The sequence below is a fragment of the Marmota marmota genome, unplaced genomic scaffold (assembly GCF_001458135.2).
Source record: "Marmota marmota marmota unplaced genomic scaffold, marMar, whole genome shotgun sequence".
NCBI lineage: Eukaryota > Metazoa > Chordata > Mammalia > Rodentia > Sciuridae > Marmota > Marmota marmota.
Window position 1 is genome coordinate 2315805 of NW_026000108.1, and position 27590 is coordinate 2343394.

General features: G+C 45.5%; 1 protein-coding gene across 22 annotated transcripts in view; it reads left to right on the top strand.

Moving 5' to 3' along the window:
* Grk4 (G protein-coupled receptor kinase 4) overlaps positions 1-27590 on the top strand; it is an 84809-nt gene that overhangs the window by 42954 nt on the left and 14265 nt on the right. For 12 of the 22 annotated variants that reach the window (XM_048784054.1, XM_048784062.1, XM_048784058.1 and 9 more), the window contains 7 exons: positions 2569-2606; positions 7690-7779; positions 8774-8982; positions 14534-14671; positions 16252-16389; positions 16898-17035; positions 18889-19050. In XM_048784054.1, coding sequence (XP_048640011.1) covers positions 2569-2606; positions 7690-7779; positions 8774-8982; positions 14534-14671; positions 16252-16389; positions 16898-17035; positions 18889-18939 — 802 coding nt within the window. In that variant the 3' untranslated portion in view covers positions 18940-19050. Of the gene's footprint in view, positions 1-2568; positions 2607-7689; positions 7780-8773; positions 8983-14533; positions 14672-16251; positions 16390-16897; positions 19051-19104; positions 20003-27590 lie in introns of those variants that run through there. The other 10 variants (XR_007340952.1, XR_007340951.1, XM_048784060.1 and 7 more) reach the window with 10 other exon arrangements.

Consider the following 27590-nt stretch of genomic DNA (forward strand, 5'->3'; position numbering starts at 1 on the left):
ATGCATGAAGGGTAGGCTCTTTTGCTTTTCTATCTTTTCTGAAACTTTGCAAACTAATTTAAAGAAAGAATGGCAGATTTCAATATTTATAAGAACTGTTAGTTGGTATACTACCCACATTCTTCCAAAATGAAAATTTCTTCTTCTTACTCTCTAGTTCCGTAAATATGTGAAGACTGCACATCTCTAATCTGAAAATCAGAAATTAGAAATGCTCCAAAATCCAAAATGCTTTGAGCACTGACAGGAGTCTACAAATGGGAGATCCTATACCTGACCTCATGTGATGAGGTTCTCTACACTACCACACCCTGTGTTCAAACTTGGAGATAGATTGAGTACATTATAAACCTGGAGAAATGAAATTTTGAGAGAAGGTTAAGAAGCAGTGGTTTGCAGGCCAAAGGTGTGGCACTTATTTACTAGCACACATCTCGTGTATGGGGTGTGGAGCGGCAAGTAGGAGGCAGGGTGGCTTTGGGGCCTATCCTGCCTTTTCATTTAGCGTTTGGGAGACCCACTGAACTTGGGGATACCCCTAGAATGGCACCTTGTCTGTAGCTGCTCTGCCAAACTTTGGTAAGGATTGCTGGAGGCAGTGCATATAAAATAGACAAGTCTTGGCACATAGTGAGCATGCTGTAAAAATTAGCTGGTGTTATTACTATAGGTTGAGCGTCTCTTAACTGAAGTGTGGGACCAGTTGCATTTCAGAGTTTGGAGGATTTCAGATTTCAGATTTTTAATTTTTTTAGGGATGCTCAACCTGAACATTATTATTTTGACACCCACGTGTCTGTCTGTCTGTCTGTCTCTCTCTCTCTCTCTCTCTCTCTCACACACACACACACACACACACAATATTGAGTATAAAACCTGGAAAATAAGGAAGCTCTGGAAGTTTTGCATCAAGTCTTGCTTAGTGTTTAGCAACATTTAGCAGGATTTTCTCAAATACAGAAAATAATAATAAAACAAAAGTCTTAATCACCTCCCCACCCAGATAATAAAAGAGTGTGTGCACCCAACTAGAATAGCAACCAGCCGCGTGGGCAGGAGCCTCCCACTCCTGCCCCTCTGTCCTTGGTGTCCTCCTAGAAGGTGTTTGGGACTCTCAGCAGGACACTGATACTGGCTAGCCCCTATGCCGCCACCCTTCTCGTGGGCAGAGCATGCACCTACATAGTGGCCATGATGCTGACAGGCACTTACTCTTAATTTGAGAGATTTTCCTCCACTTCTCCTCCATCCACGTCCCTTGCCACTGTGGCCTTGTTCCTAGGCTCACTGCCCCACTCTGCTGGCTTCAGACCTCCTCTGGAGAAGCCCACAGATTGATAGCAATGCTTAGAGAAGCTGAATTGTTGCGACAGAGTCAAATGTGAAGTCAGAGTTGAATATAAATGCTTTAAAATAATTTTTTCTCTTGAAAGTAAAATAAACAAGTAGTTTGAGATATTGCACTTAAGATGTTTTAGTCTTTGGGCTGGGAGTGTAGCTCAGTGGTAGAGCATTTGTTTAGAATATGTAATGCCCTGTGTTTAATCCCTAGCACTGGGAAAAAAGAGAGATTTTAGTTTTCCTATGATTTATAAGTTGTGGCATCCCTCTACCTTGTGAATAACAGCAGCTGTTGTTGATGATGTCTTCCTCCTGGGAAACTCCATCTCCTCCGAACCCTACGGGAGCCCCGTCAGGCAAGGCACATAGTGTGACCCCTGCATCTTACAGGTGCGGAGGCTAAAGCTCAGAGAGTGGATGGCCATACAGCTGAGAGGTAGCAGAGCTGAGGTCTGAGTCCTAAACCAGAGTCTTCTAGTGTGGGACGTTTTCAGTTGTTGAAACTTCAAAATATATTAATAATAAAAATACATTAGTAATTTATTTATTTAAAAATATTTATTTAGATGTTGATGGACCTTTATTTTATTCATTTATTTATATGTGGTGCTTAGGATTGAACCCAGTGCCTCACACATGCTAGGTAAGTGCTCTACCACTGAGCCCCAGCCCCAGCCCCAAAAATAAATTGTATCAGATTTATTAAGGACTGATTGCTTTACTGGACTGTGTATTTAATCACCAAAAAGTCTTCAAATCTGCATGATCTGCAAAGCAGTTCATTGACACTATCGTCATGTGTAAGTTGTTTGCTGAGATGAATTTTGTAGTATGGTTACCTGTAGTTGTCATTAAAACAAGGGTGGTTTTACTTGGTGCTGGTCTGCTTTTGTAATCTTGCAATTTCAATTGCCTTGGAATCTGTGGTTATTTCTGATCAGCACGCAGGAATCAGTGCGGACTTGTGAATAATTGAGCCTTTTGTCGGTGTGGTGGCCCATGCCTGTAATCCTAGCAGCTTGGGAGGCTGAGGCAGGGGGATCGTGCGTTCAAAGCCAGCCTCAGCAACTTAGTGAGGCCCTAAGCAACTTACTGAGACCATGTCTCAAAATAAAATGTAAAAGGGATGGGGGAATGTAGCTTAGAGGTTAAGCACCCCAGAGTTCAATTCTTGGTACTAAAATAAGTAAATAAATAACGGTTCTTTGTTCTTTTTCTCCCTTGTAGAGACCTAAAGCCAGAGAACATCCTCCTGGATGACCATGGTAAGTGAGTGTCCTGGCTCCTGCATAAGTTTGTTACAGGAACTCAAAACAGAAGGTGAGCATGGACTTAGCAGCTAAACCACTGTGGAAATGGCAGCGGGAAGCGGCTCCTGGCAGGCAGCCTTAAAATGAATGCAGTGTGGAGACTTGTCCTTCCCTGTATGTGTACAAGTGGAGACGGTCAGGTTTTCAGTTCCTGCAGAGTTTGGGAAGCATGTGAGAGTACTGAGAGAAGAACATTGGCCTTCTGTTTCTGCTGTGGGTCCACATCTTGCTGCATTTTCCAGATGCCTGTTCTCATGCCCCCTGTACTTTAGCCTGCTGCCCTTGGTGCTGTCCTCTTGTCACATAGCACATGTCCCCGAGCGGGGCATGGTAGCTGTGTGGGGGCCCTGTGCAAGTGGATGGGGAGTGGCCCTTTGGAACTGTCCCTTATCAGCATCCTGGGTGCCACTCAGACTCTGGTTCCCTGAGTGACGAGTGCACCTAGAACCAAGAATGGTCCCTACCACTGGATGGCCAGTGGTACTCACTCAGCACTCCACATGCATCGCTGGATGGAACTTTTGTCCAATGACTTTTCTTGGCTCTGAAGAGGCTTAGAATCTAGTAGAGGACATAGACAAGGCTGGGGTGGCCGCTGTGGAGGAGAAAACAGGTGTCTCAGGCAGAGGGTTCCAAAGACAAACATGGGACCCTGTGACAGTGCTTTCTGCTTGTTGTCTAATTTATGCATGGAACACCCATCCGGTGAAAAAGGAGGGTACCAGGAATTTCGCCCCACAGGCCATGCCAAGACTTGAAGTAACTTGTCCACAGTTGTGTCCACAGCTTCTGGGTCTTGACACTTGTGCCACACTGCTGACCCAAGGTGACAATGAAGTGGCTATGAGGAGGGAGGGAGGACACGTTGGTGTGAGATGGGGTGCTCTCCAAGCTGTGCTGGCTATTGGGAAAGGAGGAAGATGCCGAGCTGTGAAATGGGCGGCCTTTATGTGAAAAGGAGGAGATACCAAGGAAGGGTGGCGTGGGGCGGGGAGGTGAGTGCAGGCCAGGCGGGAGCAGACTTAGGCCTATGCTGAGTCTTTTATGTAAATAGGAGATTTTCTTATGTAGCCCCCTCCTCTCCAGAATTCCACCCCACAGACTTGAGCTGACCTATCTTTCCCAAATCTGATCTCTGTCTCCTTAACTTTGCAAGTCCTTCTGCTGAGCTTAGGTCTGTCCTTCCTGGCCACGACCTCCTGGGGTCAGCCAATGTTTTTTTTCTCTTGGGAATCATAGACTTCTGCTATCTGACCAGATTTTAATTGTTACCTTATTGAAAGGCAGATTTTTAAAAATATTTTTTTAGTCATCAATGGAATTTATTTTTTTTATTTATATGTGGTGCTGAGAATCAAACCCAGTGCCTCACACATGCCAGGCAAGCACTACCACTAAGCTACAACCCCAGCCCTGAAAGGCAGATTTTTAATCAATTGTTCATTCTTGGCCAGAAGCAGAAGTTTTGACATTCTTAATGTTAGTGTATTCTGCTGTGTTAATTATTTTTCCATTAAGTTTAGTGATTTTTGTGTTTTGCTTAAATCTTTGTCTATTCCTACACCATAAAGTTTTCTGCATTTTCTTCTAAGAACAGTATTGTCTTATCTTTCCCATTTACTTCATCTGGAATTGGTTTTGTGTCTGATGTGGAGTAGCACTTACAGCCCTTTATATATATATATATGTGATCAGTTGGCCCAGCACCGTTCATTGAAAAGGTCATCTGTTCTCTCAGCAGCTGTGGGATCTACTTTGTCAGAAAGCACATGTCTTTGTGTGGGTGGCTCTTACTGTAGATCTGGAGTCTGTTCCGTTGCTTGATCTTTTTGTTTATCCCACAGTTCTGAGCCACTGAAGCTGTAGCAAGTCTTCATTTGGATTCTGTCAAGTCTTCCAGTGTTTTAGGCCTTCAAGATTGCCTTTAGGGCGGGGGAGCTGAGATTGTGGCTCAGCAGTAGAGCGTTCCCCTAGCATGGGCAAGGCCCCGGGTTTGATCCTTAGCACCACATAAAATTAATAAATAATATAAAGGTATTGTGTCCAACTGTAACATTTAAATTTTAAAAAAAAAGATTGCCTTCGCTAGTCTTGGACTTTCTCATTTTCATATAAATTCTGATAACTAATTTGGTAATTAAAGCCATATTGTGCTAAGAATTTGGTTAGGGTTGTTTTGAATCTGTAGAATCGTCTCCACAGAATTGATCTCTTAACAATATTGAATCAATTTATCAATGTTGTATATAGATCTGTGTATTGGGGTCGGGTCTCCTTTAATTTTTCTCAATATTGCTTTATAGTTTTCATTTAAAGGGCTTATATATTTTGTTATTTGACAGTTTTTAATGGTATTGTTTTTAAAGTTTCATTTTTTACTTGCCTGTTGCTAATAGTTAGAAACACCGCTTCCCCCGTGATTTATATTTCCTGTTGTGTGGTGCATTTGTTAAATGATGAACTAATATTGGTACATTATAGTTTATACTGAAGTATATTGTTTACATTAGGACTCATTCTCTGTGTTGTACGTCCTATGGGCTTTGACAATGATAGGGGCTGGGACGGAACTGTGGCTCAGTGGTAGAGCACTTGCCTAGCATGCATGAGGCACTGGGTTCGACCCTCAACACCACATGATAAAAATAAAAATAATAAAAAAATTATTTTCAATGAAAGCATTCCAAATGGACAAAAATCTCATGAACCTTATTTAACAAGAGACAAATTTCCAAACAAAACAAAACAAAAACTAAAAAACAACAACAAAAAACTACCTCAAACCATTCTGATGAAACTGCCAGCAAAGAGTTCAGATTTTTCTTCTTACAGAGAAAGACAGAGCACTCAACCCTGGGGTGCCTCTCTTCTCAGTGAAAGGATGTGACCCTTCCTTCACAAGATTGCTGGGAAGATGAGAGCACAGAAGTGCTCTGAGATGTTAGTCTTCTGCAGATCAAAGTAACTCGTAGACATTTGGACCATCTGTGGGAGACCAACCTTGCACGTGACTGAGTCACACTCCCTGGCTGGGTGCTGAGGAGTATTTTTGTAGAAATACTTTATCAGATTTAAGAAGTTTCCTTTTTAAAAATAACGAGTGGAAACAAATAATGAATGGTAGTTAAATGTTGTCAGTGCCCTTTCTGTCAAGATGATTATGATTTTTTTCTTATTATTGTAGTTAATTTCTAAATCTTGAACCAGCTTTCGTTACTGACATAAATTCACCTTGGGCATGCTGCCATCCTGTGCAAAGATTGCTGCATTCACCTCATGTATAAAGGAGGGGATCAGTTCTGCTTCTGAAGTGCCACTTGAACTCCAGAATCTGTTCTGCTGGCTCTTTCCCAGCAGTAGCCCTAGGCCTCATCTGAGTTTTCAACCTCTCACTGCTGCTAGTCTGGGTAGGTTGCAGCTGCAGGCTGCAGAGGTCTCAGTGAAGTCGTGCTCCTGCTTTGTACAGTGTGTGTAGGAACTGCCACCACATGCAACTCACCTCTGTATTCTCGCTCTGGAGGCCAAGTACATCCAGACCACACTACCACCATGGCTCACCAGTGCCTTCAAGGTATGACTCCTGTCATCTGGGGGGCTCTCCCAGTGTGGTCAGCATTAGTGCCAGCCTGCCCCAAGCAAGATCCCAGGGACATTTGTGCCCTTGTGTGACTCACAGAGCAAGCCATGGTTCAGAAAATTTTTCTTGTGATAGTTCCTGTTACCGGGCAAATCGTGTGAGAACCTCCCTTTGTGGCTTCCTTACCTCCAACTCTTTGTGTCAGAATTTGACACAGTGACTCCATTTTGATTCTCACAACTTCCATAAAGTCCCAACCTCCAGGAGTGCAGAATGTGACTGTGTTTAGAGACGGGACCTTTACAGAGGTAACCAAAGTAGGATGAGCTCATCAGGGGCTGAAAAGTATCTCAGTGGGAAAGCACTTGCCAGGCCCTGGGCTCCATCTCCAGTACCACAGTCAATAAAATGAGGCAGATAGGTTGGGCCCACTTCCAATTACAGGTGTCCTTATAAGAATATTTTCCACAATGCGTTATTTTTATGGGAATTCAATAAATGTTTACCCCCTATGCCCAAGGCATTCACACATTGTATGGCTCTTTGAATGAAGTGCCCTAATTGAGATTGTTATTTCCCTGACTCTATTCCATTTGTTCTCTAGGAAAAAACCTCCATATCATTCATATATAGTTGTCCATGTATATAAGCCTCCTGGTCTGGTACTCTGACAGAAAGTATTTGCTGTTTTATAGTTGATCTAATAGTCATTTTATATTCATATGTATACCTGGTAAGTTATAACAGATATAATAATATAGTGTTTATATCTTATATGGTGATTGTCTATGATTAAAGAACTTCCCAAACATAAATCTAATTTCTAGTTGTTAGTGAAACTGAATGCACTGTGTAGAATTTTATTAAATGAGAAAAGGTTAAATGTAATTTTTTTAAATGTTTTTATTTTAATGTGTTTTTTTTAAGTTGTCAATAGACCTTTATTTTATTTATTTATTTATTTATATGTGGTGCTGAGAATTGAACCCAGGATCTCACATGTGCCAGCAAGCTCTCTAACATTGAGCCACAACTCCAGCGGTTAAATGTAATTTTATATTTAAAGATTTCAGAGTTTGAGGTGCTAGTTTTTTCATCCATGGCTTTTAAGACAATTTTTTTCTCCAGTTGTTTCTATTACTAAAATGGTGTTGGGGGGCTGGGGTTGTGGCTCAGTGGTAGAGAGCTCGCCTAGCACACGTGAGGCACTGGGTTCAAACCTCGGCACCACATAAAAATAAAATAAAGATATTATGTCTACCTACAACTAAAAAATAAATATTAAAAAATAAAAAGGTGTTGGGGCAGGGTTGCAGTTCAGTATGGAGCACTTGTCTAGCATGTGTGAGACCCTGGATTCAATCCCTGGCACCCTGTGTCCATCTACAACTAAAAAAATATTTTTAAAAAAATGGCATTGCTTCTCCCTATGATCTGTCTGTTGTGTTTGAACACACACAGGACACATCCGGATTTCAGATCTTGGTTTAGCCTTGCAGATCCCAGAAGGGGAGATGGTTCGAGGAAGAGTTGGAACTGTTGGCTACATGGGTATGTAAAAGACCACCTCAGTGGTCTTCGGCCTTTCCCTCTAGATGCCAGAATGCCTCTGAACAGAGCAGTTGCCACACAAGGGGCCTGGTGCTCCTCCTGACACGGTAGATGGTTTCAGGTTGTTGAACTACTGAGGAGGCCCCTCGACTATACCCCTCTTTTTACAGACAAGGAATGAGGCCTTGGAGGTCTCTGGAGTCCTGAGGTTATACCACTGCATGAGGGAGAGTCAGGACAAAGCTGTCGGTCCCCTCACTTTGCCAGTATCCTTGTGCATGTGGACCTTGCAGACCTCCTGGGAAATCATCTTAATCTGCTTCTTCCAGGGAATCTGTGGGCAGAGCCAGCCCAACCCTGGTGGCCTCTGAGGGAACTTCAAGCCTCTAAGAGCCCTGCAGAAGATCCCATGTCACCATTCCTGCCCTTACTGGCTTAAGGGATTTACACTCACTGGCAAACAGTGACAGTGCACTAGGGACACCCATGGGTGGCTCTGAATGGAGGGCATCCCCTCAGGAAGCACCTTGGCCTCATGGTGTTCTCCTGCCGACTTGAGCTCATCCAGTGTGTACAGACATCACATACCACAGAACCCAACAGTTCCAAGCATGCAATTTTGTGGATTTTAGTGTATTCACAGTTGTGCAGCCACCACCAGTTTCAAAACATGTTTTATCACCTTAAAAAAGAAACCTGTGCTCATTAACAGCCACTCTTTAACCCTCCCCTTCTAGCCCTGGGCCTGGCCACAGGAGTTTACTTTCTGAATTCTCGCTCATTCTGGTTGTCTGCATGCATTGTTCTATTCCATCTGTTTCATATAAGCAGAATGATGTGTTATTTGACCCCTGTGTCTAGTTTCTTTCACTTACTATAATGCTTTTAAGTTTCCTCCATGTTGGAATTATATATTAAATATATAATTATTTAGAATTAATGATAGAAAGATTTTAAACTAAAATTTAATTGAATTTTCTGTATTGTTATTTAGCTCCGGAAGTTATCAATAACGAAAAGTACACATTTAGTCCTGATTGGTGGGGACTTGGCTGTCTGATATATGAAATGATTCAGGGACATTCTCCATTCAGAAAATTCAAAGAGAAAGTCAAACGGGAAGAGGTTGACCGAAGAGTGAAGAGGGATCCTGAACAGTACTCCGCCAAGTTTTCCGAGGACACCAAATCCATTTGCAGGATGGTGGGTCAGGCTCTGCTGGGAAATTAAACTTCTAACTCACTCTGGTAGTTTTTGTGGAGCAGGCAGGCTTTTCCCAGCTCTGTGCAGCCCCTGGCCCAGCACGAGAACCCTGTGGAGGAGGCTGTGGAGGAGGCTTAGACTCCTGGTGGCAGAGCAGGTGTGAGCAGTGGTCAGATCCTGGGTGGATCCTGAGGGCAGAGCCTAGGGTTTTGCCCATGTGGAGGGGAGGGGTCTAGGCTAACTCCAAACTGATGGCCTGAGAAGAAACAGCTAGGGAGGGGAAGACTCCAGAGCCAAGATCTTGCGGTGGGGAGGAGAAGAGGTGACGGAGGAGAGTGTGGGTGGGCCCCTCCAGAGTCTGCACCTAGTGAAGCTGGAAGAGTAGATGTGGGCAGGGGCTTCTGTATATAGGTCCTCAATATCAGTGGAACAAGGTAGGTGTTGGGGGTATAAGGACAGAGGAGACGGTTGAAGGACTAGGGAGTGGAAGAGGGTTCCCCAGAGGGGTCCAGTGGATTTGCAGTGTCCCTGCCCCACCCAGTGGATGGTACAGGCTCAGGCAGAACAGCAGTCATGCTGCCCAACTCTGCAGTGTGGTGGAGCAGGAGAGAGGCAAGGGTGCTGGACTGTGTGCAGAGGACTGGCTTGGTGGTGGGTCGTGGACTCTAAGCACTGAGAAAAGGGGGTGCAAGGTGTAGTGGCTGGAGAATAATTATTTTGATTTCCTTTCATTGTGTTTCCACATATGAAACTATGGGTGCTGCAGGCTTATCACTGAGCTGTGGGATCAGCCTGGTTTTTTTCCCAGCCAGCTCACTCTGTTTGGAGGTGACGACTTGTCACAGCATTCCGATCAAGCTACTATTTATATTCAGTTTGCTATATATATATTTGGTACTAGATATTGAACCCAGGGAGCACTTAATCACTGAGCCACATCCCCAGCCCTTTTTTATATTTTATTTTGAGGCAGGGTGCTTAGGGTCTCACTAAGGTGCTTAGTGTCTCACCAAGTTACTCAGGCTGACGTTGAACTCGCGATCCTCCTGCCCTAGCCTCCTGAGCCACTGGGATTACAGAAGTGTGCCACTGCACCTGGTCAGTTTGATAAATATTGACTGAATGGTTTGCTGTACACTCAACAGCTGCAGGAATGTTAGAAATAGAGCCTGTCCCTAAGGAGCCCACAGTTTAGTAGTAGGCCTAAAACCCATCAAAATGACAGAAAAAGCAGTGGGTGCCATAAACAAAGATAGAGACAAGAGTATAAGGATTTGGGGGATGAAATCCCACTGTGCTGGCGCACTGGGCAAGAAGGTGATATCTACGCCTGGGGCAGTGTTGTGAATAGCTAGCTCTGGAGTTTGGTGGTGAGTCCATCTTTCCGCCATGAGCTCACCTCTCTGAGTCCCAGTCTCTATCTATAAAATATGGGTGGGAGAACTTCTACCTTACAGGATTATTGGGAGGATAAAATGAAATAATGCACATAACATGTTCAGTATCATTTAACCTTCATTATCTGCTAAGAGAAGAAACCCAACTTAAGCTGGGTGCTGTGGAGCATACTTGTAATCCCATCTACTCAGGAAGCTGAGGCAGGAGGATCACAAGTTAGAAGTCATCCTGGGCAACTTAATGAGGCCGTAAGCAACTTAGTGAGATCCTGTCTCAAAATAAAAAGGGCTAGGGATGTGGCTCAATGGCAGAGCACTCTGGGTTCAATCCCCAGTACTGGGTTGTGAAAAAAGAAGAAAGAATGAGTTAAATTTCAATGAATAGATTGGATGAAGGCATCTCAGAGAACACCAGTAACTTGCACAAGAGTCACACAGTCCCAGCAGAGAGCAGGGAGTGCAAAGCACCTGCAGGGATAGGACCTGGGCCCAGGCCCAGCTCAGGTGTGCAGAGCAAAGGAGGCCTTACCCTGTGTGCCTTCCCATTTGCTGTTACCTGGGCCTGGGTACCACCCGCAGGCACTGCTCCCTGTGCATCTGCTGAGGGACTGAGCCAAGCGAGGGTTAGGTCAGGGTGTTCGCTGGTGTGCAAGAGAGAGATGACAGGAAAGGAAAGAGAATAGGTACAATTGTTGGCTTTTTACCGTAATCCCGATGGGAGTTCACACTAACCTTACATTAGATAGCTTTTATAATTTTTAAATATCTTGTTTAATTCTCACAATGGATCACAAGTTACTGTAATAGCCTCACAGTTGAAAAAGAGTTTTATTTCTGTGACTCACACAGTGGCAGCAGGAGCAGTAGTGCCGGACTTTGTCCTCTGCCCTCTGCCGCCTGGTCGGCCATGTCTTAGTACACTTGGACTACCATGACAAAATCCCTAAGCGTGGGTAATGTATAATAACAGAAACTTACTCTCACGGTTCTGGAGTCCGGGAAGTCGACGATCAAAGTGCTGCCAGGCAGGTTAGGTGTCTGATGAGGGCTCAAGTTCTGGTTCATCGCTGGTGTGTTCTGATTGCTCACAGGGTGGAAGGGGCAGACAAGCTCCTTGGAACCTCTCTAACAAGGACACACTGATCCCATTCACAATTGATATAATTACCTCCTAAAGATCCCACCTGTTAACACTTCACAAAGAAGATCAAGTTTCCACATATGAGTTTTAAGGGGACAAAGATATTCAGGCCATCCATGGTGTTCAACTGGTATGTGTCCGTAGCAGGCTTGATAATGGAGTCATAAAATCTCTGAGATGTAGGAATTGTATTTAGCATTACACTTAATTTTCAGGTCTGTGTCAGATTAATAAAGCATGCAAAGAGTAAATGCACTGAGCAATTTTTATTGAGCACCTGCTTTAAGATACTGGGGACACAGCAGTAGGCAAGAGAGTCACACAGTCCCAGCTTCAGGAAGCGTCGTAGACTGGCAGTAAACAATTAGCCAAAGGATTAATTCACAACTGTGGTAAGGGAAAAATAGAGGATGTTTGAGGCTGTCCTGCTAGAGGAGGGGAGCCTGATCCAGTGTGGGCCGGGGAGCAGGGAGTGGGATGAAGCTGGGGTCTATGGAGTTCACGACTCTGCAGGGTGGTTTTCTAGACACAGGCCTGGGCACACAAGTCTGAGGAAGGAAAACAAAGAATATCTAGAATTCATCTGTTCGTCCCATGCTCCCCCTCCCCACCCCATTATGAGTCAGCCTCCTTAGATCAGAGAAAACGTTCAGCATTTGTTTTTGGGGGGATTGGATTCTAGATAGGGCAGAGGGGTGGGAGGGAAAGGGACGGGGCAGGGGATTAGCAAGGATGGTGGAATGTGAGGGACATCATTATCCAAAGTACATGTATGAAGACATGATTTGGGTGTCAACCTACTTTATATACAAACAGAGATATGAAAAATTGTGGTATGTATGCATAATAAGAATTGTAATGCAAAAAAAAGTACATGTGTAAATAAAGACAGGAATTGGCATGAACATACTTTACATACAAAGATATAAAAAATTGTGCTCTAGGGCTGGGGATGTGGCTCAAGCGGTAGCGCGCTCGCCTGGCATGCGTGCAGCCCGGGTTCGATCCTCAGCACCACATACAAACAAAGATGTTGTGTCTGCAGAAAACTAAAAATAATAAATAAATATTAAAAAAAAATTGTGCTCTATATGGGTAATAAGAATTGTAATCCATTCCACTGTCGTGTGTTCAAAAAAAAAATCAATATAAATAAATAAATAAATAGAAACAAAGAATATGCGGCTGAAGGTCTAGGGTGGGAGCTGGAGCCTTTCAGATGAGCTGGGTCTGGAGACTTGGATTTCTGTTCAGAAGAGCTGTGAGTGCTGGGCATCAGCTTTTGGAGTCTGTGTGGGACCCTAAGTAGATGCCCCCTGGGCTCTGCAGGTCTCCATCACCTTGGGTTCAGTGTTGCCACTGCAGTGCTCAGCATCTGTAAGCCCGAGTAAGCATGGCTTGGCCATGTGGTAGTAAAGCCTTAATTCACAGAAACAGCTGGTGGGATGTGGCCCTGGGCTGCAGCTCCCCAACCCTTGGTCTAGGCTGTACTAACATTCCAGATTTTTAATATGTTGCTAGAATGGCCTGATCTTTTCTTTCCGTACTGGGAATTGAACCTAGAGGCACTTCACTGAGCCACATCCACAGTCCTTTTTATTTTTTGAGGCAGAATCTCACTGAACTGCTTAGGGCTCACTGAATCGCTGAGGCTGGCCTCAAACTTGCAATCCTCTTGCCTTAGCTTCTTGAGTTGCTGGGATTATGAGCATGTGCCACAGTGTCTGGCTCTTTCTTTTTCTCTTCATTTTCTTTTTTAATATTTTTAGTCGTAGATGGACACAGTACCTTTATTTTTATTTTTATGTGGTGCTGAGGAGTGAACCCAGTTCTCACAGTGCAGGGCAGGTGGTCGTACCACTGAGCTACAACCCCAGCCCTTTGCTTATTGATTCTAATATAAGAGACAGGGTTCTTGCCATGTTACCCAGGCTGGTCTCGTGCCGCAGTCTGGCTGGGCACACAATCACGAGCCACCACACAGCTTGTAGATTCAAACAGCAACTCTTTATTCCCGAACTCACACCAGCCGTCTACAATCCCGTTCTGGGGAAATCCATGTTCTCTGCCCAAATCCACCCCCACTGGGCTTCTGTCTCCCAAAAAATACTGTCTGAATACTGTGAGAACTCAAGGGGAACTCAGGCAGCAGGATACGCCCTATTCCCAGCAGGAATAACCTTAAACCTGGAACCACCCTAAACCCGGATAGTCCTAAACCGGGAACGTCCTAAACCCGGATCCGCCCTGGTCCTTGAGCAAGGTCACCTTAGATGCAATGTCACTGCAAAATGTCCTATTTCCACGAGTCCTTCCACTAAGCAACATGGGGTACGCTGGCAAGGAAATTGTCATACCTACTTGGCTAATGGCTCCCAGCAGTCTCGAACCCCAGGGCTCAAGCCATCCTCCTGCTCCAGCCTTCTACGTACCTGGGATTATAGGGACTACCACCCCCAGCAGCCTATCCTTTCTAGATTTGATAGTAATTGTGGATTATTTGAATTTGTGACAGTGGCAAACACATATGAATTTATACATTATTGAAAGAGACACTTTTATTAATTTTAAGAATATACAGTTTCTAGAACCAGGTTTGCTGAATTTTTGCCTTAACCTTAGTTAGCTGATTGATTTAATGAATAGATTTAAAGTGGTTTCTAATTATAAATATAATTTAGTATTAAAATAATGTCTCTGAAGTTCTCAACTGTTTTATTTCCTTTCAAAAAAAATCCCCTATGACATAAATATTTTAACTTACGGGTTAATGTAGCCAAACCCTCATTTACTGGTAGCTCAAAGGCAAAACTTTAGTTTTGCCTTTTGGGAAGCATCCTGTGGTCAGAATTCATGTGGTTTGGTGGACAATGTTACTTTGAAGTTGAAGTGACTGTGTTTACACATATGTGCTTTCTGCTGTCCCTGGCTCCTTGGTTATTATGGAGTCTTGTCTTGAGTTTCTGTTTTTATCCTAGGAGCTTAAGTTGACCCATTTTTGCCTCTTGTGCAGCTACTCACCAAGAATCCAAGTGAGCGGCTGGGCTGCAGGGGCGAGGGGGCTGCAGGAGTGAAGCAGCACCCGGTGTTCAAGAACATCAGCTTCAGCAGACTGGAGGCAAACATGTTGGACCCGCCTTTCTGCCCTGATGTAAGTACGCTGCCCTCAGGAGCTGGTGTCTGAGAACACTGATCCCAAACAGATACAGTATCTGATGCAGTCGTGGTGTGGCTTCAGCTCGGTGGGGCAGGTCATGTCTGCTGCAACCTCCTTCCTCACTCCCAGCCCCCTCAGCCACTCATAGACCTTCCTGGCAACTCTCTAACTCCAGGGCCTGGGGTCTGCTGTCACTGCTGGTGCAGCCAAGCCCTGCCCTCAGACACCTCACCACCACCTCAGACCTCCCTGGCCTGCCCTTCCAGGCCCTCCCTGTTACACAGGTCCCTGTTCTGCTCTGGGTCGGTTTTACCTCTTGTCCTGTGCTCACTTTCTCAAAGCAGTGCCTTCCTGCTACTTCAGTCTGGAATATAAGTCCCCGCTCCAGTTTTCATAAGGTCCTGGGATGATAGCCGGGCCCCACCCTGAGGACCCTGGAGCTGTCACCATGCCTCCTTTTGGGCATGCTGTTGGGATCAAATGATATCATGTCTCCAAAGTGCTTAGCACAGGGCAGGGCACTGGCCTGTGGGAATCCAGCACAGCATAAGTGTAAGCACATGAGTGCACAAATGGCGGAGGCGGGGAGCAGATTTCAGATCAGCAGACTTCTCTTTATTCAGTTGTGGGGTCAATTGTTCAAATACCTGATATGGCTCACTTTCAGGGATAAAATAGCTTCTGGCCACAAGGTTCTGGACTTTATACACAGCCTTAGCAGAGCCAGGCCATGGGAGGAGTTAGTTACTTTTGGCAGGCAGTGGGCAGGGCCAGGTCATGGGAAGGGTCTGGTGGCAAGACCATTTAGGGCAGGACAGGAAGACAGGTAGGTAACCATATTCTTTATTAAATAAACTCAGAGCAAAAGCAGCTTCAACTCTATCCTGAACAGCCTGCTACAGACCCTGTAGAAACATGAAGACGAGGAAGTGTTGTAGGGTTGGTGGAATAGAGATAGGTGTGTGATTAAAATATTTTTAGTAGTAGTAGGACTTGCTCAGGACTTGCTTTGTGTCTTTATCTTCACATTATATGTTACAGCTTCCTTGGAATTGATTCCCGTGTGACATATTTAACAAATGCCCACTACCTGCCAGTCAGCGCTATAGGTATCAAGGCACAGGGAGAACAAGACAGGAAAGGTCTCTGCAGAGATAAGCAGTAGGTCAGGCTGACCAGCACATTTGGAACAGCATCATCTGACAAGAGTCCGTGACAAGGACCTCAGATGGGCCATCTGGTCTGCAGAGGTGGACTGCTTAGGGTCAGGAACAGGGAAGGCAGGCTGCCAGCAGTCTCTGAGGAGGGACCATTTCCCTAGTTCTGAGAAGGGTTGGGGAACATGTAGGTCAGGGGCCTGGGGTAGTCCTAGACTGCCTGTGTCCTCACCTTAAGCAAACGAGACCACAGAGACAGCTCACATTATAGAGCCATCATAGATATGCGCCAGTACACCCCAGCCTGGTGGCATTTAAATATGGGTTTTGCATGCCTTCGTTCTTTGTGATTAAGGGAGCTAAGGATTACTCCACTCATCTCACGAGCTGATGCCTTTCTCTGTTCTTGGGGCACAGCCTCATGCCATTTATTGTAAGGATGTCGTGGATATTGGGCGGTTCTCTGCAGTGAAAGGAGTCTACCTGGACACCACAGATGACAGCTTCTACGCGCAATTTGTTACTGGGTGTGTCTCCATCCCCTGGCAGACTGAGGTACTACCCTTTCCAGCAGAGCAGGTTTATGCTACTTCCAATAGTGACAGAAGTGTGTGTGGGTGTGGGTGCTCGCATGCTCACATTTATTTATATTTGGAAGGTGAATTTATGCCAGGCATTTAATTCTGTGACTAGACCATGGACAAGCCAAGACCATATTGGCAGTTACCCAGAACTAAGTCACAGTAAAGAAGTGTATAGGAGGCAGCCAACACAGTGGCTTGCCTGCCGTCCTGGAGTCCTGCTCCCTAAGCAGGGTGCTGACAGCCGTGGTATTAACTCCTCTGGTGGCACACTCAGAGAGGAAGAGAAGAGGCCACAACACTTGTTCCAAGAAGTGATCAGGAAACAGGGAAGAGGAGTCTGGGAAAGGGAACCAGAATGGGCTGAGGAGCTCTGAGGTGCCCCACATCAAGCATGGGTATGGGTAGGGGCAGATGGCTCTGGGCGACCCCTGACCTTACATGTTTCTGCAGCTTCTCTGTGCTCTCTTCTGTGTGTGCAGATCATCGAATCTGGATGCTTTAGGGATATCAACGAAAGTGAAAATGAGGGAAGTTTGTCATTGGATCTGAAAGCAAAGGAATGTCCTCCAGCTCTCAGACGAAAAAGAAATTTCTTCTATAGAGTCTTCAGTGGAGGGGTAAAAACTTTAAAAGAAATATGATGTGTCATTGAGCACAGTGATGCATATCTGTAGTCCTAGCAAATTGGGAGGCTGAGGCAATGAGACACAAGTTCAAGGTCAGCCTCAGCAAATTAGTGAGGCTCTATCTCAAGACAAAAAATAAAAAGTACTGGGGATGGAGTGCAGTGGCAGAGCACTCCTGATTCAATCCCAATACCCACATACATGTACATATGTATGTGAGTGTGTGTGTATATGTATATACACATATAATGTGTCAAAAGAGAAACTGTTTACCAAGGTAAAAACAGTACTTTCTTTTTGCAATGTCTTCTATTAGAAATTTCATATAGTTTGCCAGGCACGGTGGTGCTGCCTGTAATCCCAGTGGCTTGGGGGGCTGAGGCAGGAGGATTGCAACTTCAGAGCCAGCCTCAGCAAAAGTGAGGCAGTAAGCAACTCAGTGAGGCTGTGCCCCAAATACAAAACAGGGCTGAGGATGTGGCTAAGTGGTTGAGTGCCCCTGAGTTCAATCCCTAGTGCCCCCCGCCCCCCAAAAAAAGAAAAGAAATTTCATATAGTTTAAAAAACATGGCGTTACTTACAGTTGGGCCAGAATAACTCCTCACAATGATATTTGCTGATGAGGAGACTGTTCTGATTCAAAAAGCCTCAGTGGCTTACCAGCATTTCTCACAGTAGCTCCTTGCCAGTGATGAGGCATTTTGACCTAAGCTCAGAGACTAGCATCCTGTGGAACCCCCCTGAGCAGGGCCTGCTGCTGACCTCCTGCATGCTGTGTTTGCTCCTCAGCTATCTTGGTGCCTGCTTGCACACAGGAAGCAGGTTCCCTCCTGAAAAGGGATTCATTTGAAGAGATTTTCTGTAGTAGTATTAAATTTAGAAAAAAAAATCGCCAAGAAAAATTTTCTCCTTGGATGAGTGCATTATTTGTGCTCGTACCTGACCATTCTCAAGGAGTTTGAATGCGAGCATTCTAATTTGTCTTTTTCAGTATAGAAAACAAGACTTAGGTGGAAAAACCTCCCTAAGTAGCAATTGCCCTGACCACATGTCCTGAGAGAACTAGGGCAGTCATGAACTGACCAACCTGTGCTGCCCACCTCTGCTCTGAGTGTGCTTGGAAATGCTCTCTTGGGGCCTGTTACGGTGTCCATGTCATGGAGAACCTGCAGATGAGAGAATGTACTCATGCAGCATTACCCAACTCCTCACCATGCTGCTGCTTGGTGAAGGAGCCAGTAAACCTCACTCCCTTTATGCTCTCAACCATGGGCTGTGTGAATTTGACTAAGAATGACTAAGGAGCGGAACTTATCTGAAGCATTTTCTATGTATGCAAATTAAGCATCTTCCGTTTTTTGAAGTAAATAAGGAGAAAATATTTAAGATTTTTGCTTGCCTTACAATTAGCATCCCCCGGAAGTTTTTCAACTGTTGTATACAGTTGTCCCTCAGGTTCTTTGGGGGATTCATTCCAAGACCACCCCTGCTAGGATACCAAAATCTGAGGATGTTCAAATCCCTTATATAAGATGGATAATATTTGCAAATAAGCTACACATCCTCCTGTATTCATTCACATCTCTAGATTTCTTATAACACCTAATACAATGTAAATGCTGCATGAATAGTTGCTATATTTTGTTTTAAAATTTCCATTATTTTTTTGCTATTGTTGAATTGTTGTTTTTTATTGTTTTCTAAAAAATATCTTTGACTCGGAGTGGTTGGATCCATGCATGGAGAAACCGTGGATCCTGAGGTCTGAATGTGCACGTAAGGGGAGTTGAGCCAGTTTGCCTCGGAAACATGCCTGAGGCTGGCCATTGCGCTATGTGTTGCAGGGCTGCCTGGGCACCAGCCCCAGTGAGAAGGAAGGGGAATCAACACTTTGACCACTCACCATGCAGACTGCAGAGCCAGACCTGGTGCCATGAAGGAGCACGTGCTCAGTGTCCCATCCCCTCCATAAATTGTAATAAACACAATCTATGATGAAGCTTAAAGTGTGCCTTTACAGATCTTTCTGCACTAATATCTTTATTGTCTTTTCATTGTAGCTAGATTGAAGAAAAAAATAGAGCACCTCCAAGGTACCCAGAAACTCTCTGGTGCTTTGGTCAAGCTCCACAGGTGCCACAGAGAAGGGAGGAGGGCTTCGAGTCTATGACAGTCCACCCTGTCAGCAGTGCCCTGCTCCTAATCCCAGGATACCAAAGTACCAAAGTACTCCACAACGGACGCCGTGGTTCAAGAAGAGAGGGAAGCAGGGGGGGCTGTGGGTGTTACAGAGCCCTGGCTCAATACATCCCCTTTGTCTCTCCATGGCCCTGTGTCCACCTTCCTGATGTCCATGTCTCTGTGGCTGAGCATGTCTGCTGCCCTCTGAAGAAGGGTGGTTTTCCATGGTCAGGGCTTAGCAGGCAGAGGCTCCTGGAGTAGCATGCGAGAGTGATTTTTTTGTTGTTGTTGTTACCAGGGACTGAACCCAGGGATGCTTAACCACTAAGCCATATCCCCAGCCCTTTTTAAAATATTTTTTTGTTTAGAGACAGGGTCTCACTGAGTTGCTTAGGGCCTCGCTAAGTTGCTGAGGTTGACTTTGGACTTGAGATCCTACTGCCTCAGCCTCCTGAGCCACTGGGATTACAGTTGTGTGCCACTGCACCAGACATGAGGGTGATTTACCACAGAGTGCTGTGGCTTGCTGGGACTGTGCTTCTGGCCTGTGTTGGCCTTGAGTTGTTGGAGTTCATGTCAGACGGCGACTCCAGAGGCTAAGGGCACTGCTATGGTTTGAATAAGTGTACCCCAGGGCCCGTGCTGAGGGCTCAGTGGTCACCAGGGTGCACCTTGGGAGGTGGTGGGACATTTGGGAGGTGGGGCCTAGTGAGAGGTGTGCCCTTGAAGAAGACTGTGGGAGCCCAGTCTCTTTCCTCTTTCTTTTTTGCTTCCTGGTTTGTGATGTAAATGGTTTTTTTTTTTTTTAAATATTTATTTATTTTAGTTCTCGGCGGACACAACATCTTTGTTTGTATGTGGTGCTGAGGATCGAACCCGGGCCGCACACATGCCAGGCGAGCGCGCTACTGCTTGAGCCACATCCCCAGCCCCGATGTAAATGGTTTTACTTTGCCACTTGCTGCCTCACCACAGGCCCAGAGCCATGAGCCCAACCAGTCATGATCCAACCAGACTGAAACCTTCAAAACTGAGCCAAAACCAGTCTTTTCTCTACATTAGTTGATGATCTCAGGCATTCCGTTACAGTGCTGGAAAGCTAACCAGGCAGGTCTGTGAGAGGCCTATGCTTGTGTCCTGGATGAGTGTGCCAACATTCCAGGTATTTTTGGTTGGCACTCAGTTTAGGAACTTCCCACAGAGATTAAGGGATGCCAGAATTTAAAAATTGATAACTCACATTTATAATTTATGGTGGATCTTTTTTCAGTGATGCTGGACACTGGGAACTTTGGTGGGATGAAAATAGAATTAAAATCAAGTCATGGGAGTGCATTTACATAGGCAAATTCTTTATTTGGTTCTCCCCTGCGGAAGGGAGGCCTGGCTCCTGCAAGAAAATGTCAGGCGGCTCTCTAGAGCAATAAAAAAAGACAGTTTTATTGTCTGTGGTGAAGTGGGGTTCAGGAATGTCGTCCTGAAACGCTAAGTGAAAGTTGCCTTGGTGAGCACAGGGACCACACCTATGATCCCAGTGACAGGCTGAGACAGGAGGGTCACAAGTTTGAAGCCAGCTTAGCAACTCCGTGAAGTCCAAAGCCACTAAGACTTGGTCTCAAAAATAAAAAGAGCTGGAGATATAGTTCAGTGTAAAGCATTCCTGGGTTCAGTCCCCCACAAAATTCAGTTCCCCGGCTCCACTGATGCGTCTGGCCCTGTCCGAGGATGCATAAGTGAGGCACGTTGAGAACTAGGGTGGGACCTTCTCGTGGTTATCAGACCATAAGCCAAGGTCCAGGAGCTGTTTGCCCATGGAGGGGCAGCAGCAGGACATGTGTAGAGGGCACACATACCAAGGAGGGCAGCATTGCATTTTTCAAGAGGAGGGCATGTCTGAGTTGAGCAGGAAACCAGAGGGAGGAAGAGACATCACTTAACCAGAGAGGGCTTTCAAGATGGTCCAGAATTCTCTGTGGAATTTGGACTTTCTTTTCCACCCAGTCCAGCAGGGACTTCTGCAAATCAGGAGCATTCGACAAGGTCGAGGCTGGAGAGGGCCCAACGGGAGCCTCCATCTTCTCTGCCTGTAGCTGAGAACTTCTGCTGTGTGAGAAGTCAAGGGACAGATCTCTGTGACTTTGAAGCAGAGTGGTGACACCATCAGATAGTTGTGTGAGGAAGGAATCCCGCGTGCTCAGGGCTAGAGCAGAGGCCGTTCAGGTTGCCTTCCTGGGAGCGGCACAGGCAGCTGCATCGGAAGCAGATAGCCCACCTGCTCGGCCACTGCCAAGTCGCCTGCACCCCCAGTGCTTTCTGCAGTCTAGTTTGTATCTGGGTGTTTATGAAAGTTGCTTTTCCACACGTCCTCAGCAGCCTCAAGCACAGTGGCATTTAGGCCAGTGTTTTGTCTCTGTGAGGCTGGGAACCTTCTTTGTATTGGGATGAGGGGACAGGGAAGTTAATTTGGGGATCTGAGGCCTTCAGTAATAGGATGGAAATGACTTTGTTTATCTTTTGATTGAGGCAAAATAGCATAAGAGAGCTGGGTGCCATGGTACGTGCCTGTAATCCCAGCTATTTGGGAGGCTGAAGCAGGAGGATTGCAAGTTTGAGACCTGTTTAATGAAATCCTGTCTCAAAAACTTTTTTTAAAAAATATTTTTCATTGTTGATGGACACAAGACCTTTATTTCATTTACTGATTTTATGTGATGCCAAGAATTAAATCCAGTGCCTCACACGTGATATGCTTCAAGCACTCTACCACTGAGCTACAACCCCAGCCTTCAGAACTTTTTTAAGGTACTGGTCATGTAGCTGACAGGTAGAGCGCTCTTGGGTCAGTCTCTAGTACACACACACACACACACACACACACACAGCATTAAGATTGAGGTTTTCTGCAGGCTGGTTACAACCGCTGCCTCTGGCCCCCTCTCTTGTCCACCTTGCTGTCCTCATCTGTAGGATGAAGATGGGAGTTCCTGCCTCAGGGGACACTGTGAGGAAAGCTGTGTCTGAAACATTTAGCGGGGTGTTTGGTACATGGCAACTGCTCAGTAAATATTGTTAATAATCACAGAAAGTAACACATGCTTATAAAAAATATAGGAAAGTATAAGGAAAACAGATCACCTTTGTGCTACCACCTGTTTACAGTCCAAGTCCATCTGTCTAGGTGGTCCTCTGTTGGTGCAGGTGCACAGTGGTGAACTTACTTCCTGTAGGCACAGAAGCAAGTAGTCTTGGAACAGGAAAACAAGGAGCCTAATATGCTCCCTCGTGGGCGCCAAATCTGCCGCGCGAATAGCACGCTAGCTTCATACTAGAGGTTCCAAACATAGAAGTTAACTAGTGAAATCAAATTAAAGACACATAAAACTCAATTTACCTTTTTCTTGCCCAGTTAAGAGACGGCTTCTCCCGGCTCCTACCTCTAGCCACCTGATGTGGTAGCGAGGTTTACACAAGAGACCAGCAGGAGAGAGGAAGAAGCACGCCAGAGAGTGGGCTTTTATTGGGGAACAAAAAACTTGGGAAAATTCTATCCAGTGAAGGTTGAGGGGGACAGCATTCCAATCAGTGATTGGTTTCCAGGTCAATGGTCAGTCACACCCCCACACGGACAAGCCCTCGCACCCGGAAAGGGTGGGGAAGGCTCTGACACAGCTGGTCTGAGCGCCTCACACCCAGTCAGGCAGGTAGCTTAATCACGTGCGAGAACGGCTTCCCACACTAAGATAGGAAAAAACATTGTTTTCTTTCCATATTCATGCTACTCTCAAGACATTTTGACACCAAATGTGTGGGGTTTTCCCCACAGGAACGATTCTCCAGCACAAACTGGGTGACCTACAATTCAATTCAGTTCTGACACAGTCGGATTAAGGTACTTTAGGAACACTAGGTATCACTCTGGTTTGAACATGAGACATACATAATAGGACCCCTTTAGATCCAGGATTGCTCTGAGGGCTCCATGCCAGCCTCCCTAGGCCCTCTCCCACAGCAGGAGGAGGATGTGGGAAGATAGACCACCTGCACCTGTTTTCCCCAGAACCCCCTCTGAAGCCAGCCCTGAGCTCCTTCCAGGTGTCTCATCTAGATCTCAGCTTCCAAGGGCCAAGCATATCCAAAGGCTGGCCAACAGGTGGTGTTTGTGGGAAGAAAGGACACGGTTCCGAGAGGTAGGCTGCTGGGGTGTCTGCTGGGGGATGTGTGAGGTTCTTTTGCAATGGAAGAGCTGCAGGTGGGAAGAGAAGGGAGGCAGGCGGTGAGTGGGTCTGGAACTCTTCCCATGTCACCATCTCTTGGTGTTGATCTCTGAGTGTCCAAGAATTTCCTGTCAATCTGAACTTCCAGATCATTATGAAAATGTTACATCAAGATAGAAGCAAGGAGTGTTACCCCAAAAAACCTAAATAAACCCTCTAGCTTCACTTTCTCTTAATTGACTTAAAAATCACTAATTTTTCTGGTCACATAGCTGGGCAACACTATGTTAATCTTTCACTTGCTTCACACAGTCACGATGGTGGTGATAGTAGCCTGGGTTAGTTTTCTGGGACTAAGGAATGCTGATCCTTGGCTTGGGCCCACGGGATGGCTAGAGTGGGTCTGTCTTCACAGGAAGTTTGTCCCTTCTGCAGCCTTAACCTTTGGGTTGAAAAACCAGCCTCTTATCTCAGAGCAAAGCCTGTCCAAGGAAGGGACATGGCCTTTATCCTTGGAAAAACCCACAGAGCACTCCTAAGCACATTCCCACCCTGCTAAGTTGTTTATCCACAAATAACAGGAGAGATCTACTGAGCCAGATGTCCCTGACTCCGTCAGGATAGGTGGGGACCCATAGCAGCCCCCTAGCAGCCACCAATCAGCATGAGACAGGGAAATACCTAGGATGCCAGATGACCCTCCCAGTAGTTTATGGTGGTTGATAACATGTTGGGAAACCATGTAGTTCAGCACGTCCTCCCCTCTTGGCTTAAACCAATCAGTTCAAATGAATACCCCTTTTGTACAGACCAATCACCCCTACCCAACTTGTTCCCGCCAGTGAATGCGCTAATCATGTTTTAGAGTTGTTATTCGATTTTCCTGCGGTGTGTGATGATTTGCTAAAAGAGGCTATGATGTATGTGAAGTCCCTGCCCTCTCCAAAGAATGTATAAAAATGCTGCAAACCCTGGGCTCGGGGCCTCTCAGCGTCACCAGTTGCTGTGTGTGTGCGCGGAGGACCAAGCTAGCTCGCAATAAACACCTCTTTGCTGCTTACATCGATCTTGGGTCTCTGGTGGTCTTTGGGGGTCCCGAATTCGAGCATAACAGGGTCAGACTCTATTTGGCTTTGCACGTAGACATATTGATCATTTGAAAATGGTTTGCCAAAACTATAATATAGTTTTATAGTCTCATAGGGTTAACTTGACTTAGACTCGCCTCGCGTCTTTCTCTCCCTACCTTAAAGCTACAGGTACCTACCAGCCACCATGCCTGAAACACCAGACCGTAAAAGGAGTAAAAAGAGGTGGCACTCAAGTTCCTGGAAGATCTCTGCCTATTCCCAGAAAAGAAATGAGTATTCCTCCCCTTTATTAGCCTTTCCCTCTCTATTTATAAGGCTTCACCCGCTGAGAGTTGGCAAACTGATCTGTGAGCAAGGCCCTCCATTCTCTGGCCACTGAGTAAACCCACTCTCCTATGGAGAACATCAGTTTTTCTACGAGACGAGTCCCTGAACCTGAGTTCAGAAACAGGAGCGTGTCTTTCGGATGTTCAGACACAGGGTAAAAGACATCACATATTACATGACACATCTACCTGTGTATAGTACGTGGACATATGGTACTTGGGTCTCCATTTTCACACTTGTACTAGACCCTACCTATGGTAGGAGTGGACCTAAAACAAGAGGCTGCAGATATCACAGAACACTATCAACCAGAAATTTTACAAACTCAGAATGGAAACAGACAACTTGAAGATTTAAAGTGAAAGCTGACCAAAGAAACAGCTTTTAAGAAAATCTTTGCCCCATTAATGGAGATTAAATTACAAGATGCCTGAGAGAGAGAAACTCGGGGTCAACAGGAAAGAGCCAAGAGGACAAACGGGAAGTGAAGAAGAGGATCAGAGAGACAATGAGAGAGAATCTGGCTCTACACCTGTGTGATAAATGTTAAATACATAGGGAGAAAGCATTTATAATATAGATTTGAATCAGACCACAACAATGTGAACATGAGGCTATTTAATAGCACTGAAGCACATACTCCAAACAGTTAAAATAGAAGTTTCTGTATATTTTACCACAATAAAAATGAATGAATCAGGCACTGGGATAGCAGCCCACAGTTTCCTGGCTTGAGCTCTGAAAGGCCAGAGGAAATGACAGCCCCAAGCAAAGAGCACACCCAGCTCCCACCCCCAGGCTCATCAAGAGGAGCCTACGGCAACTTGCTGTGTCATAAAGTAGGCAAGTGCTCCAGAGGACACAGAGCTGCCTTAAGGGGCTTCCAGGGAGGTAGGACGGTCATCAGAAGACATCATGACCCATTTGATTTTTTAATGGTCTATGGTAAGATTCAAAGAAGAAAAGGAAGAGGGTAAAGGAAGGAGCGCCAGGCAGTCCGGGCAGAGTGGGTGGTCACAGCTTTCAATTCCTCATGGGCATGATTCTGGCCAGAATCCACGATGGATGCCCCAATTGCCAGTGAAAGCCTCCTGGGAATACACATTATTGCAGATCCAAAGAACAATCACAAATTGTTTATTGCAGAGGAAGGAAGGCAGTCACCCTATCACCCATCAGACCCTGCCTCTGGGACAAGCTTTCTAGAGGCTCCACTTGAATCTAGTCAAATCTCTGCCACAGCTGTCTAAAAACAAGCTGGTCACATATGTCATTTCTGAAAAGTACAAAAGAAGCAACTTTAATTAATTATTTAACGCAATATACCCAAAGGCCACTTCTACATGTAATCAATGTGAATATAGTAGGATATTTTACAAACTGTATCTTGTACTGAGTATTCAAACCCCAATACACATTTCATCTGCCCTGTAGCACATCATGCTCATCACATTTCAGTGTCTGCCAGCACTGTGTAGTGGAGGCCCAAGTACTGGGCGGGGCGGGGCAGCTGCAGCAGGCTGTTGGGAGCACTGTGGCTGACATTCATAGAGCCCACTCACACGTCGTCCAGCCCACACTGTGTGTCACCAGCAGTGTGATGCCCTGACCTGGGGGATTCCAGGAGACAAGCCCACCGCCTCACAGAATCCACTCTCGAAAACCTTAAGCTGACCTTTCCAAGGATGGTTTAAACTCCCCTTATGAGAGGAACACATGATAACCCGCTGGCTCATGATGTAAGAAAAGACTCCCCCAGACTCAGAATGGCCTTTAGACAGACACCCTCCCAGTCAGGCAGTCATCTACTACACCCCAGCCTGCTCCCACCATTTGACATGCAGCTGCTGGAATAAACCGCCTGAGCCTCAGACCTTGGCCAAGACTCGATTGTCGTGAGTCTGCCAAAGGGAGAAGTTGCTCCTGGAAAAACTTATCTAGAACCACTGAGAACCCTGAACGTAAAGGCAGCTGTACACCTACTTTGTTGTTCCTCTTTAAAATGTCAATTCCATTTGAAAGAAAAGAAACAACACTGGGAAACTATATGCTGAAAGATATCACAACCAAGTGCAATGCATGAACCTTGACTGGGTCCTTGCTTTAAAAAAAAAGAAATCAAGACATTTAAAGACACACTTGGAGACGTCTGTATATCTGACTTGGGACCAGATCGTTAATGGTGTTAGAAAGTCATGAGGCTCTTGTTAGACCAGGACGCAAGAAAAGACCACTGACTCCAATTAAAATCAAATTAAAGCAAGCTTATTATTTCAACCAGCAGGGCTGCCTCTCCCTCCCAAAACCGTGGGAACAAGACAGCAGCAACCCCAGCTTTCCTGCAGCCCAGCATTATAGCCCAGAAAGTTACACAAAGGGGGGTTACAGATAACAGAACTCTGACAAGCATCACACTAATGGTAGTTTACATTTTTTGCTGGCCCCAACATCAGAATTTATGAGGACTATTAGAGCCTCAGAGAGGGCTGTTATCTGGTCAGAGAGCCAGGCATTCCAAGCAGGTTCAGAATTTGCAGTAATTTATAGTAAAGCCGAAATTATCTTTTCATGGCTTTGTGGCAAGATGGCTCCCAATTTTAAGAAAAGATCAGGTTGGGTCTATCAGCTCTTAAGGACTGAGGACACAGGGATACAGATCAGTTGATAGAGTGCTTGCCTCACGTGCACAAGACCCTGGCACCACAAAAAAAAAAAAAAAAAAAAAAAAAAAAA